General features: G+C 41.4%; 1 protein-coding gene across 1 annotated transcript; it reads left to right on the forward strand.

Moving 5' to 3' along the window:
- Window positions 1–1,303: 1,303 nt before the first annotated feature.
- On the forward strand, window positions 1,304–12,642 carry HS3ST1 (heparan sulfate-glucosamine 3-sulfotransferase 1). Its single transcript, XM_086746851.1, has 2 exons — window positions 1,304–1,430; window positions 9,886–12,642. Exon 2 carries the CDS (start codon window positions 10,014–10,016, stop codon window positions 10,974–10,976), a length of 963 nt encoding a protein of 320 aa, XP_086602977.1. The 5' UTR covers window positions 1,304–1,430; window positions 9,886–10,013; the 3' UTR covers window positions 10,977–12,642.
- Window positions 12,643–14,091: the final 1,449 nt, after the last annotated feature.

Here is a 14,091-nt window from a genome sequence, read left to right on the forward strand (position 1 = left end):
CCCAATCCCCACACGGCAGCTACAGCAACAGTTTCTAGTAGAAGGATGGAAAAAAACTGGCTGGTGTATATGTACAGTGGGAAGCAGGTCCTCCAGTGCTTGTGCAAACAGCTCCACCAGCGTAGATGGAAATTTAAGTATCACACCCTAAATCAATATATTCATGTGCCATTGCAGAACGGCACTTCTCAGAGCAAGCTGATGAACAAGCAGCTATTCTTTCCAAGCAAAGCTACAGTAGTAAAACTAAAGAAAAGCAGTAAAAGTTTGGAACAGGAAAACTAAGAAAAAATTCAGGAAGTCTTAAACAGACCCTCAGCTACAGAGAGGCTCCTGGCTGCCACCCAGCCCCGGTCAGGGGAGTGCTGATGTAGGCTGGAGCAAGTCACCTCTGCAGGCAAAGGGTGCTGGTTCCCGCGCACACGCGGTGCTAATCCACCTTCAGCGCTACCCCACCTCTTCCCGGTCTGTCAGACTGCACGAAGCCCCCCGGACAGGAGTGGAGCTAAATGACCCAAATCAACCAAGAAATTAGTTCCCCCACCAGCCGCTTTTTCTATTTTTTTTTTTTTGAGTTGTTTGGGGTTGCTTTTTACTCCCGGTAGATTTCAAGAGGGTTTGGCTGTTTTGAAACAATGGATTAAGAGGCAATATGTTAATACTGGTTTTAATACATTTTACCTTGGAAAAAAAAATCCAAAACAACTTATAGATCAGTTCTTGGCAAAACCAGACCTATTTCAATAAATTAACGCTATGACTTAAATCCCCAGAAAGCCTTTTTCCCACTGCTCTTAGGAGGCAGAATTTCTGTCGTTCTCGACATCCATCCTGCTTTAAATTCTTCCGGCTGAACAAAAAGCATTTCAGGGGAAGAACCAAACAATAAATAAATCAAAGCCACCTTGCAAAGTCCAGAAAACGTAAACACGAAGAGGTAAACACAGCGGCAAGCGCTATCGGTCTGTTACTGGTACGGCCTGGCAGGGGTGATATTTTTGCAGGTACTGGAAGGAGGCGATCGACGCGGGGCGGCGGGGCGGGAGGCTGTTTTCCGCAGACAGCAATTTCCGTCCCCAGGCATTGGTGTAAATTAGTGCTTTTGAGCACGGGGCGGGGGTGTCCCTGCATGCGCACCCCCCCGCAGCGGCGCGGCTCGCACCCCCCGCCCTTTCCCCGCTCCTCTCACCCCGCAGGACGCCAGCCGCTGCGGGGGGGGGGGCGGGGGCGGGGGCGGGGCCTCGCCGTGACGCGCCCCGGGGCGGGGCGGGGCCGTACAAACGAGCTGGCGCCGGGTACCGGTTGCGCCGCTTCCAGGCGGGCGAGGCGGGCGGCAGCGGGCGCTCCCCCGCTACCCGCCGCGCTTCCCCCGGCTCCGGCTCTCATGGAACAGCGGGGCGGGCGCTGCCCCACGGCCCCGCGCCCCGGCGGTGAGTGAGGCGCGGGAGCGGCGGGTGCTGTGCGCGGGAAGTTTGGGGTGGAAGCGGGTGTCGGGGCGATCGCGGAGGGGATCTTACCTTCGGGGGTGCCCAGGCGCTGGCAGCCGGAGCTGCCGCCCGCCCGGCACCTGCTGCCGGCAGGTGGGAGCCGAGCGCCCGCGGCGGCCGAGCGCCGCTCCGCGACGCCCCGGGGCTGAGGAGCGCGACCGGCCGCGGCCGACCGGTCGTGCGAAACCTGCCGCCCCCAGCCCCGGGGGGACGCGCGGCAGCGCGGGGGAAAAGACAAGGAAGGAGGGGAGGAAAAAAAAACAACCGGTCGGCAGCACCTGGCTTGGCCCCTGGGCACTCTGTTTCTTTACCTCCTTGTTTCGCTTGTGACAAGGACGTGTCACGGTGGAATGGCAGGGCTCCAACCTGAGAGCGGAACAACTTGTGACAGCTCCTCTGAGCATCCCTGCCCCGCTCCCACGCCGAGCGCCCGAGCCGGCTGGGTGCAGCGTGCCGAGCTGGAATCTGGCAAAGCGGCGTGGGGGCCGGAGGGCAAAGCGGTCCGTGGGGACTGGCAGGGGAGCACAGAGACTTAGCTCGAGCTCACTTCTGTTCTGAAGGGCTGGATCCCTATAATAGTGCAGGGAAGGCTGGGTTACTGCAGTTCTCGGGGTGTTTTTCGGGGATAAGGGTCTAAGACGTTCCAAATCTTTTGGGGGTAAAAGGATGCTGGGAGGAAGGGGGTGGCAGTCTCCAGCTGGAAGAGTTCTGCTTTGGTCTAGTCTCCTAGCCACCGAAAAGATCAGGAAAAGGCACCCAGCTAAGTACAGGCAATTCAATCACCTCAGTTGACTGGGAATTAAAACTCTCCTTTCTATCTCTGTTAGGGGAGTAGGTTGAGGGCTTTCCCTGTTCCAAGACTGTTCCTCTCTGAATACTGCGAAGGAAAAAAATATATCTGGGAAGTCTTTTGAATACCAGGCTTGAATGGCATAGGGATGTAGTGTCTGCAGGGATCATCCTTCTGGCAGGAGAGACCCATTCGTTGCCCACTCCCACTGAGATTCTCTGCAATGTCTATGGGGAGTGGAACGCTTCATTAGAACAGGCTCAATTCAGTGTGGCTCAAACTTAATATGTAAATAGATACTTATATACATAAACATAATAACTATTACAATTTACACCTGCCAGCGTTTCTTGCACTCTTGATCAAGTGCGTTTCCCACATTGCTTGGAAATGAGCACCTATCAGTAGAAATGAGCACCTATCAGTAAGAGCATCGTTACCAACATCAGCTTTAGCTCTCTTGCACATCCACCCTTTCAGTACCCATTCTTTCTTTCTTTTTTTTTTTTTTTTTTTTTTTTGCATTTTGGAAAATGCAGGCGGTTTTGATATTAGGTAGGTCAGCGGCAAGTTTATGCATCTGAAGCAAAGCCAGCTGCTGCAATGAAGAGGCACTAATTTGACAGAGCAAATTCTGACCCCAGCATTGCCAGGCTCCAGTCTTGTCCCCTCCTTGTCAGGATACTACCTTGCTTATTCTGAATTAGCCATATGCTTCTACAGACATCACAGTGTGGGTGGAAAACAGTTTTCCAATACGCAAGAAGACATGCATGTGTAGATACATATAACTCCTCTGCTTTCCATTAGAGGAAACCAGAAATGTTTTTGTTAGTCTGTTGACTAGCATAGGATCTCTCCCTTCCCTCCTCCAGAAATGCCACCTGGAGCCAAGAAGGTAGCAGAGCCAAAAAAAAAATGTCAAAGCTGATGGATTTCCATTAAAAGTTTTGATAATTAGAAAAAGAAAACTGAAATTATAGCTGGGCAGTCCAGAATGGAAGATCCTGCTGGGTCATCTCAGCTCTCACTCCAGAGCATGAGGGTTCCCTCCAGGTCAGCATGTAGTGCTTCACTTAGTAAGTTGATTGGTTTAGCAAAGTCTAATACTGTGACGACCTCACCAGTATGCACGCTGCTCCAGTATTACTCTGAACGCAGGAGGGTGGAAGACACAGAAATCAGCTTGGAATATGAGCTATAAGATTATTTGGAGGCTTGGGGGTTTTTTTGTTTGTTTTATTGTTATTTTAAATGTCTTACTGGTATTTGAAACAGGGCACACAGCTATAGAGAGTGGTAAGAAATTGCTTGGCAGAGGAAATAAGAATGAAATTGCTTAATCTGTTGTGTTCCCTTTTTCAATACATCCATTTAAGGTGAGCCTTTGTACAAAAAGGGAGCAAGACAGCAGTGAGCCATCCTTTATACAGGTTGTTTTCTTGGGGACAGCTCAGATGAATTAGGAAGCAACTCTATTAACTGTGCAGTAGATTCCTACTTCCTAATTAGAATGTGACCCATTTTGCTTGGGAAGTGGGGTGGGGAGTAACTTCTGGATTTTGAATTGAACACTTGGGTTTACAGGGCGATAGAGAAGGCAGTGGTACAGTATGCCCTTTCTCTTTATGAAAAAGAAATGAGTCCTGACAGGTATGAAAAAATTGCTAGAAGGTGGTAAGGGGATTCCATATTGTCATTCAGTACAAAAATTTCTGTGCATCCTGAGCTTTTCAAGTTTATTTTTATTCTCCTGTAATGTCCCATTTTATTTTTACCTGCATGAGATTCTCTGGAATCTAGGGTATTCTCTCTTCTAAAAAAAATTTTATGATCTCTTGGCATGAAAGATTGCAGTGGTCCCTTCTGACCTTAAGAAAAGAGTGCATGTTATATATAACTACAGTTTATTATAAATTTGCTACTTTATTGCTCACACCAGAGCTGAACTCCTTTAGAAGTCATGAACTGGTGACCTAGCTAATTTGTATAAACTGTATTTATCACAGCAGGTGCAGAAATATAGCAGACTTCAGCTAAAAATACTTCCTACTAAGTCAGCTTTTTTCGGCTTGTTAAGTTTGTCTAATCAAAATTTAGAGACTTTTAAAAGTATATTTCTGAAGTCTCAGAGCTGATAGACAATATAGTGTCTTAACAGCACTGAAATTACAATTTGATTTCTTAATATGCTGACTATAATCTCTACTGACTGTGCAGCATTTTTTAATATATATTTGGGAAATGTACCTAGACAATATCATTTAGGCAGCGTAATATGGGTCCATACAGTTACTTATGCTTTCACCTCCCCTCTAAACGCGCAGATGGTTTTTTATATATATATCATGAGGTGATCAGTAGTTTATGCCCCTATTGCTCTATGGCTTCAGTAGTATATAGTTCTAATTAATTTAATACACTTGTCTCTGTAGCAATTACTTGTAGTTAATTACTGGAAACTAGAAGTTGAGCACTTCATTGGTACGTGTTTTTTTAGAACTTCTGCTAAAACGTGGTTAACAACAGTGTCGGGGGAAGTGTGAGAAGCATTCTTCATGAAAAGGGCATTGTGAGACAGTTTAATAGTTAAAAATAGCAAAATGCAGAATACATTTCTAAGGCAAAAAATGCTTCATAAAGTAGATTAGATGGGGTTTTTTTTAAAAAAAAAAAAAAACCTTATTCCTTTCCTGCTCTTAACTGAGCTTTAAGTGATGGGTGTACTAGAGAATTTTATGCTAACTGGATACAAAGTGTCACTAGAAAAAGCTTATAAAAGCAACTAATATATCCAATGGCAGACACTATCTATTCTTAGAGGATGGATATATATACTGTTCATATCAATGAGTTCTTGAATAATTTCTAGTACAGTACAATTGATCTAGTTCATTTTTTTAATGCATCACTGAATACAAATGTTCAGATGACTGATTTTTCATCAGTTTAGAAAGTTGTTTGAGTTGTTTCGTTCAGTTGTGGATTTTTTTTTTCCCAAGATAAGAAGCCAGCGTGCAGATGTGTGGGTTGTACTGCACACACAGTTTTAATCAGCACTCTTAGTCTTACATTTTGCAGTATTGAGTGCAAATATGCAGAAAGGAAAATATAATCCATAAGATATCCTGAGGTTCTATCACATCTGCAAAACTAAATATACTTTATGAGAACAGAATATCTCCCTCAGATTTTTCAGCTCTAATCTCCCTCTAGAGACAAAGTTTAGGAACTGATCTATGGTTTTCATTCAGGCTAGACTGGGCTTTTTGAGATGCATGGGCAAAGATGTCTCCAGTGAAGAGCTTCAGCTCTGCAAGGAGAGAAAGTGAGAACATCTGGAACTTCATGTGTTCATCCTCAGTCCCTAGAGTACCATAAAAACACAGCTGAGAATGAAGGTGGAGTCACCTGCATGTTCATGGAAAGGATGTAGTCATCCCTGTCCCAGTCACTGTCCTGGCAGTAACTGTGTCCCATTAGCTCTTGTAAACCTCACAGCAACACACTGAGGGTTTTTTTTGTGAAGTATCCCCATCAGGTTTTACAGTAGACTCTACATCAAGCTTACTGACTGCCCTACAGACACTCCTTGTGTTCCCTCCTACCTGCTTTGGCAGCTGACTCAAAGGCTCTCATGAAAGTTCAGAGCTAAATCCACCCCCATCTCACTCCCAGCAGAAATGAAGTTATCAGTCCAGGCAAAAACTGCCCTATTTTGTTAATGATAATTAAACTACAAAAGATATATAGTCTAGGTAGTTTAGACCATGGCGTTGAGTGAGGATAAACATACTGGGGCATTAAAATATCTTGGTAACGTGGTAAGAGATAGTCAGAAGTCATAAAATAGTGACACATGTTTCAAAGAGCACTGTAATATGCTTGAAAGTTGATGAAATATAGTAGCTGTAGCCCTCATACTGCATTTACTGAGAAAAGCTTCGTTTATTTCCAAGTTACTATTAGTTTTGAAGAGGTTTTAATCATGAAAGCCGATTTGATTGGCAATGTTGACATTGAATCTTGTTGAATAAACACTATGGCACATTTTGCTAATTAATTGGAGAAAGCTGAAGAAAAGATTAAGCAAAAGCAATCAGACTTTTTGAAAAGTCTTGGTATAATCTTCAAAGCACCATTTAACATAAACTGTGTTTCTTTTACCAACTTGCTCATTTACTTGTACCAAATTCAATAGTAATGACTGTCAGTTAAATTTTTGTACTAATCTGGAATACAAAGTCACTGAGTGAAGTCATGTGTGCTCTGCATGACTTGTGGAGGCAGTGAAGAGAATTCTTAAAGCAGAAAAGTCAGTTGGCAGAGTGGTTGCTATAAACTCTTCAGTGCATGCTTATTATTGTTGAAACAGTTTTTCGGACCCACAAATTATAAAGCTATGAAATACACATTTGCATCATTATATATAAACTGCTGTAATTCTAGCCACCAAACTGCAGATCTTCACAAAGCATTAAAGAGGACATAAGAGAGGAAAGCTGAATGACAACCAATTTATATGCCATTTTCTTCCTGGACACCACTTTGCTCACGCAACATGTTTTGCGCTGAATGTAGCGGCACACTTGTGTCCATTGTATTGGGTTAGTCTAAGACAGCAAAATAATTGATCCAGATATGAAACCTATACAGTTTGAGAGGAACAAAAGAGAATGGAAAGAAAAAGCAGACAAAGATTGCTTGCAAGTTAAACAACAATAGCATATAGGTATTTTGAATGGCATGATTGCGATGTGGTTCGTTTGGTGTGCATAAAGACAGTAAATGCTATGGATACTGTAGCAGTGTTCTGCAGTGCAAGAAGATGCACGCTTGCACAAATAGTTGGGGAGGAACAATGAGATTCTGTCTGAAACAGAAGATACAGTCATGTTATTCTGAGGTCTCATGTTGCAACAGAAAACAGTTTCTTTTGTTTGCTTATAGAAAGCTATCCCCTGAAAAATACTGTAGTCAAGAATGGGAAGACACTGAGGCTCAAAAATCTGTCTATCTGAGGTGAGGCCCTTGGTACCACACCTGTAATATCCCACAAGTCTGATTTCAAAAGCAATGCCAGCCAAAACAAGAGTGGAGCTACAGCTGAGACACCTTGGTGTTTCTTCCATTTCCCCCAAACATTCCTATGCTATAATCCACCACAGGAAGGCCTGAACAAAAAAAAAAAAGCAGGCAACTGAGTAGTATGAAAACTATCAATTAAAAAAAACAGTCCTAATGAATTTTTATATATAGTTCATTTAAAAAAAAAATCCCAGTAGTGTGTTGTCACTAGTATGAGACCAGCAGCTAAAAGTTAATCTTTCCAGAGACAGCCAGCCTATTGCAGAACTTGGCTATTAGTAGTCAGACTGAAATACGCTGTGCTAAGAAATAAGGGTTCCTACCATTAGGCTTTAACTGAACTCCTTTCAACAAAAGTTCAACCTGTTCCTCACTGAATCCTATTATGCTTTTCCAGTAAGGTGTTAAGACAGCAATTCAGGCTTACTATTTATGGAGCTAGGAACTCTTAAAATACACTCTGAAATAAATGGCTATTCCTTTAATCTGTGACCTTAAAATTCAGCAAGAGTTGATGTTTTGTTGCTCTTACAGACTGAGCTGCCCATCAGTCAGTGATCCAGTCTGATGGGTGCCGTACAGTTTGCTCATACGCTGAATACAGTGGCAGCACAGCTCAGTGGGGACATCCATCTATATTGAATTGTCTGTCACCCAGTGTCCCCCCACTAACATCTTCAGTGTGGGGCTAATAATTAAGATTGTTTCCTGTTAAAACTGAAGTAGATTAAGCTGAGAGAGATTAGAAGGAATAGTGAGGACAGGGAAAGAGAGCAGAAGATTAATGACGACAGCCAAAATGGAGCTCTTCCAGCCTGATAGAACTTAACAGTGACTAAAAATGGAAGAACAACAAATTCCTCTTCAAAGTTGGCTCACATCAAACATCACGGAACAGCCCAGGGCGTGACCTTCTGCCCAGGACAGGGCATGCCCCTGAGCTCAAAGCCTGTGGGCATACAGGGAAGCACACACTCTTTTGACTTCACATCTATCGTGGCACTTTGCTTCCCTCTCCTCCCAGCCTTGATTTCTGCTTCCCAACAATATCACTGCCTTGTAGGCCTTTAAAGGTGATTAGAAAAAGGGAAAGTATAAAAGCAGTAGCAAACATCAGGAAGCAGAGTTGCTCCATTCAGGATGGAGTCCTGACCTCTGTAAATGCAAAGCTATCAAACAGAACTTTCTAGATCACTTAGAAACACATCATTAGTCCTTGTCACTCTGGGACTTAGTTTATTGTGGAAAAGTCATTAGTTTCTTTTCAGATTCTCTGGAGAATTTCCAAAACCTAGCCCTAACATTTCCTCAGGTTGTTCATATGTAATTTTGTATTTCAGCCCTTGTTAGCCAGTACAGCACGCACTGTTCCAAGCTTAAATTAATAATTACAGTAGCCTACTAAGGCAAAGCTGTCAAGTGCTCTGCCATTGTGGCTTCCACTTCTAAATGGAGTTAGACAATACCAAAATCATACTTACACCAGCCCTCCACTGAGGTTATAAAGGATTTGGAAGGCATCTTAATTTAGGGGCTTATATACAAAGCCTGCTCATAATGTGAAAATCTAACAGCTATGCTATGTGTGAGGCTGTTAAGATTTGATTTCAAACGTTGCACTAAAACCACCTGGACTTTTAAATGGAGTTCAGTGGTGATATTTAGTAGTCTTTTGATAAAGTTAGTTCTTTACATCACAGCAGCTTGCTGCCTAACTCTTGAAATAACCTTCAGAGGTATCCATTGTGTATCTTCTTTCCTTAGCATCATGACTGGAACCACAGCTTTTTTGTTTGTTTGTGTGTAGATGAAGTCATAGTGTAGTCTATGTTTCATTATCTTACCTTTTTGCAGGGCCAGAGTACATACCACTTAACTCTATCCTAAGAAACTTCACTTAAAAATGACATGAAAAAAATCAACTTTTCCTTGGTCTGCTACTTAGAGCTCTTCCGAACTTCTTCCGAGGAGAACGTTACCTTCCTGTGGTTGGGCAGCAATATCTATATTGTGTGAGCCTTTTTCCCAGGAAGCTTTACTTCCAAGGTTGCTGTCACATGGCCCTTGTGGGAATTATAATTCTCAGACTTCCTACAAGACCCTCAGCTTTTAGGAATGTTGCTCTTGTCCAGTCCACACCTTTTCCTTTTTATGTATTATTTTGAAGATAAAGATATTCTTGCAGATGGAAAAAAAAAACCCACTTAATTATCTTGTGATTGTGGTTCAACTCCAATGAAATCAGATTTGAAAAAATAATACTCCGGATGAATCTTGGGTGCAAGAGAAAGATCCAGAATGTTTGTGTCTTCTGATAACTGGAAATAATTTTTTCACGACATTATTGTATGTGCCTGTCTTTTAAAGAATTTAATTATACTAAATGATCTATGTGACCTGGGAGAGCCAAAGAAGTTTGTTCAGTTGTGAAAAGCAAAAAAAAATACACTTGCAGTGTGGCTTTAGTAGTGATATGACTGAGTATAAAATAATGTGCTTTTTTTCTTTTCCCTCTTTCAGCAAAGTTTCTGTTTGAGAAATACATGTTTGCTCAGCAAAACAAAAACAACTTTTAAAGGTTGTTCTCAGTGGAAATCAGTCTATGCCCCATTACCTGCTTGAGTGAAACCAGACTAAGAACTTCTGTCATGGCAGCTTTTCTGCTGGGAGCTGTGTTGCTTATTGTTCAACCTCAGATAGTGCCTTCCAGACCGGCTATAAATTTGAAGGCTGAGACTTCTTCTCAGACTGTTCAGAGAGAGCTTTTAAAGAAAATGTCTCATAAAAATGACTTCAAGGAAAACATTCATTCTAATGGATCATGCCAGCAGCTGCCACAGACTGTCATTATTGGAGTGAGAAAAGGTGGAACAAGAGCTTTGTTGGAGATGTTGAGTCTCCATCCAGATATTGCAGCAGCAGAAAGTGAAGTTCACTTCTTTGACTGGGAAGATCATTACAGAAATGGATTGCAGTGGTATATTAATCAAATGCCATTCTCTTATCCCCATCAGATCACCGTGGAAAAAACTCCAGCATATTTCACATCACCTAAAGTGCCTGAAAGAGTTTATAACATGAACCAGTCAATGAGACTACTCCTTATTTTAAGAGACCCAAGTGAGAGAGTACTGTCAGATTACACCCAAGTGTTCTATAATCACATGCAGAAGCACAAGCCGTATCCATCCATTGAACAATTCCTGGTTAAAGATGGTGAACTCAATGTGGACTACAAGGCAATAAACAGAAGCTTATACTACATTCACATGCAAAACTGGCTGAAGTATTTTCCTCTTGATCATATCCATATTGTAGATGGTGATAAACTAATCAAAGATCCCTTCCCAGAAATAGAGAAGGTAGAAAGATTTTTGAAGTTATCGCCACAGATAAATGCTTCAAACTTTTATTTCAATAAAACTAAAGGCTTCTACTGCCTAAGGGACAGTGGTAGAGAGCGTTGTTTACATGAGTCAAAAGGACGAGCACACCCACAAGTAGATACCTGGTTACTGGAGAAGCTGCATGAATATTTCCATGAACCCAACAAGAAATTTTTTGAGCTTGTGGGCAGAACATTTGACTGGCACTCATTTGTGGCAAGTTAGTGGTAAGCTTCAGAACCTCTGTTCCAGTGTACATTTAGAAATTTTAAAAGGGCATTTAAGCTATAATTTATTTGTAAAATCCATAAATACTTCTGTACAGTATTAGATTCACAATTGCCATATATACTAGTTATATTTTTCTACTTGTTAAATTTGAAAGCATTTTGTATTGTTTTTCATGGTTGTTAACATTGTGTATGATGTGTCTATATGAAGAAACTAAATTATTTCACTGCAGAAGATGCTTTCTTGAGAATGTGTTGTCTTTTTAATAAATAAGAAATTCATTTCAACAGAACCCTTCAGAATTATTTGCATACTTTGGCCTTTCTGGACTATCCTGGACTTTCTCCTCTAATTGCTAATGAATATACTAAACTTTACATTTCTACTTTTCTTGCTTTAACATTAGTTAAAAAGGTTTAAAATTTTTTTCATTGGAAAATATTGGTGTAGTTCGCAAATTGTTCCATCCTACTTTACAAAATTATTTCCTGATAGAGTGGTGGTACTTATACATGTTGGGACACGCACACCCAAAGGACAATGGAAGTCTGTGTGTAATATGACTTATTAACTGCTGTACTTACCTTTGTCTTTACTGTTGTAACAAGTTATAACAAGTGCTCCTCAAATTCTTTGGCAGTACAGTGCAGGTTTCATGGCAGATTTTTTAAGATTCTGTGGGAACCAGCTCATAAAATCCAGAGTTAGCTGCAGAAATATAGTCAACCTGAAAACTTCCTACGGTCTCTGAATGTATATATAATTCATAAAGAAGGAGGGTTGAGAGAAGAATTTAAGCAATACAGGGACTTTTTCAAGGTTGTTTATGATTGTTCCTGCATTTTATAGCACACACTTATGCTTTGCCATCACTGAAGATGAACACTTACACCAGAAAAATTAGTTGATCTACATTCCAATAAGCAGCAACTTCATTCATACAAATATTACCACACTTGTACCCCATTTAAGTCTATTTTCTATGAGCTGAGTAGATGCTTCATGCAACTGAAAATTGCCTGTGGACTACTGTTCATTTAATCTCCTTCCAAGAACCATGATGCTAAATCTTGATTAAACTTGTGTGATGTGGGATTAATCCCAATTCCAGGAACTTTTATGGTCTTCCATCTGCTAAAAATTGATGTTAGATGTTAGTATGTTGGTAAAAATTACCGCTTTCCTTGTGTACAGTAGTTATGATGACTTGTTAGCCATCAATTTCTGGAATTAGAGATAATTAGTCCTGTTTCCACACAAGGCTTACTATGGTACTTTCATTCCAAGCTCCTAATTTTCATTTTATGATCTTGAGTTTAGCCATTGAATGTGCAGTGGCAACACCCTGTAATTTTGAACTTCTAACTGGTTGTTACAGTCCTTTATACAATTTAAATGTAGATTCATTGATTTTTTTTTTTCTCTGGTGAGATGGTGCAAACTTGGGCACTATGACAAGGTACTGTCTGGATGCAAATATCCCATATTATGCTGCTTGCATGAAAATTTGCAGATGCTGCCCCTTTCTCTTGTGCTCCTTGTGCACCTGCCCAAGCCGTATTCAACCTCAGAGAGGTTGGTGGTGTTTTATAAGGTAGACCTTTGACAAAAGCCTACAATGAAATGGTATTGTACTCAATAAAATATTTTCTGAATTGCATCTTTTCTTTCTCTTTTGTTCATTTGTTTCTAGTTTGGAAGACCAGAATTTAAGATTCAACTCCAGTTTAGATTCCAGTTAAATGTCACTTTTAGAATTTAGCTGTAGCCTAGTGGATTGATTGGAAAGGTGCTGGGCTGTGCCTACATGATCCATTGCTGACCCAGAATATACAACAAGGAGGGTAAGTTTCTGGTTGTAATAATGTCAAATCTTACATGAGGCAGATGCCAAAAATAGCAGGAATATAATACCATTGTGCTCTTATTAAAGTTTTAGAAAAGAGAAATTCAGGGGCTTTTGTGTAAGGTGGGGCAGTATTTTTTTTTTTCTACATTTATTATTATCTCATTTCCTTGCTAATGTGATCTCTGCAGGAGCCATCTGGACCTATGAGGTTTTGGCCCAGATGAAAGGCTTCCCACCTTAGTATAGCCCCACCTTCGCTGGTGCCTTCCTACAATCCCAGACTATGCACACCATATTCACCAGCTTTTTACTGGGGAAGGAAAAATGCTACCAGGGTATATGACCAGGAGGTGGAGGAGTACAAGAAGGCAGAATTGCGTCAATTTCACCTGCAGCAGGTCATAAAGGGCAGCATAGGGCATCAGTGTGGAATTGTGAATACCAGAGCAATAATGTCAATACTTGGAATACTTCTAGATGTATAATGCTATTTGATACCACTATCTTGCCTATCACTAAGTAGGACATGTGTTCCCCCCACCCAATATGGCTTGTCTCTGTAGAAAAAGAAGTAGTGCATGAACCATTGGGTCACTGTTACTGGACCTCAGAGCATCCTCTGTAGGATCAGAGGATCACCGGATCACCACCTCTGTCGTCCTCCTCTTCCGGGGGACATCCTAAAGCAGAAGCTCACATGAGTCATACCCTAGACCTAAAGCAGAAGCTCATATGAGTCATACCCTAGAGTTCAAAGGGGCCCACAGGCAGTATGTCATACTGGATGTGTATGCCTTGTGCAGGGATGGCGTGTTTGTACAATACCTTGTCCTAGGGGTTGCACAACTAGCTGTGTGGTAGCTATGATGGTGCTGGACAATAAATGACACCCACGTTAATAATAATGATAATATTTACATGCCAAAGATGCCCTAAGTTCAAGAGTTCCAATACTTAAAAATAGGATTCTGAGTGTGAATTTTCAGTTTAACAGGAACAACATTCACTTTCCACACATGCATTACTGTATTTAAATATATTTGCTAGAATAGTTCTAAAGAAGTGCTAAACAACAAAAGCCAACAGAAGAAAGTAAAGAGAGAATAAAAGAAAGAAGCTGAAACACATTCTGATTGGAACTGTAGAAACACTAATACTGAGCTTTGAAGTCATATTGTATCTATTAAAAAAAAAAATCCCTGAAAATAACTTTCCAATGTTATACAATAAAGGTATTTATTTCCGTAAAACTCCATAATC

The sequence above is a fragment of the Chlamydotis macqueenii genome, chromosome 4, assembly GCF_036417535.1.
Source record: "Chlamydotis macqueenii isolate bChlMac1 chromosome 4, bChlMac1.mat, whole genome shotgun sequence".
Taxonomy (NCBI): Eukaryota; Metazoa; Chordata; class Aves; order Otidiformes; family Otididae; genus Chlamydotis; species Chlamydotis macqueenii.

Coding starts and splice junctions, on each gene's coding strand:
- HS3ST1 (XM_086746851.1), top strand. CDS start 10,014: ATGGCAGCTTTTCTGCTGGGAGCTGTGTTGCTTATTGTTCAACCTCAG.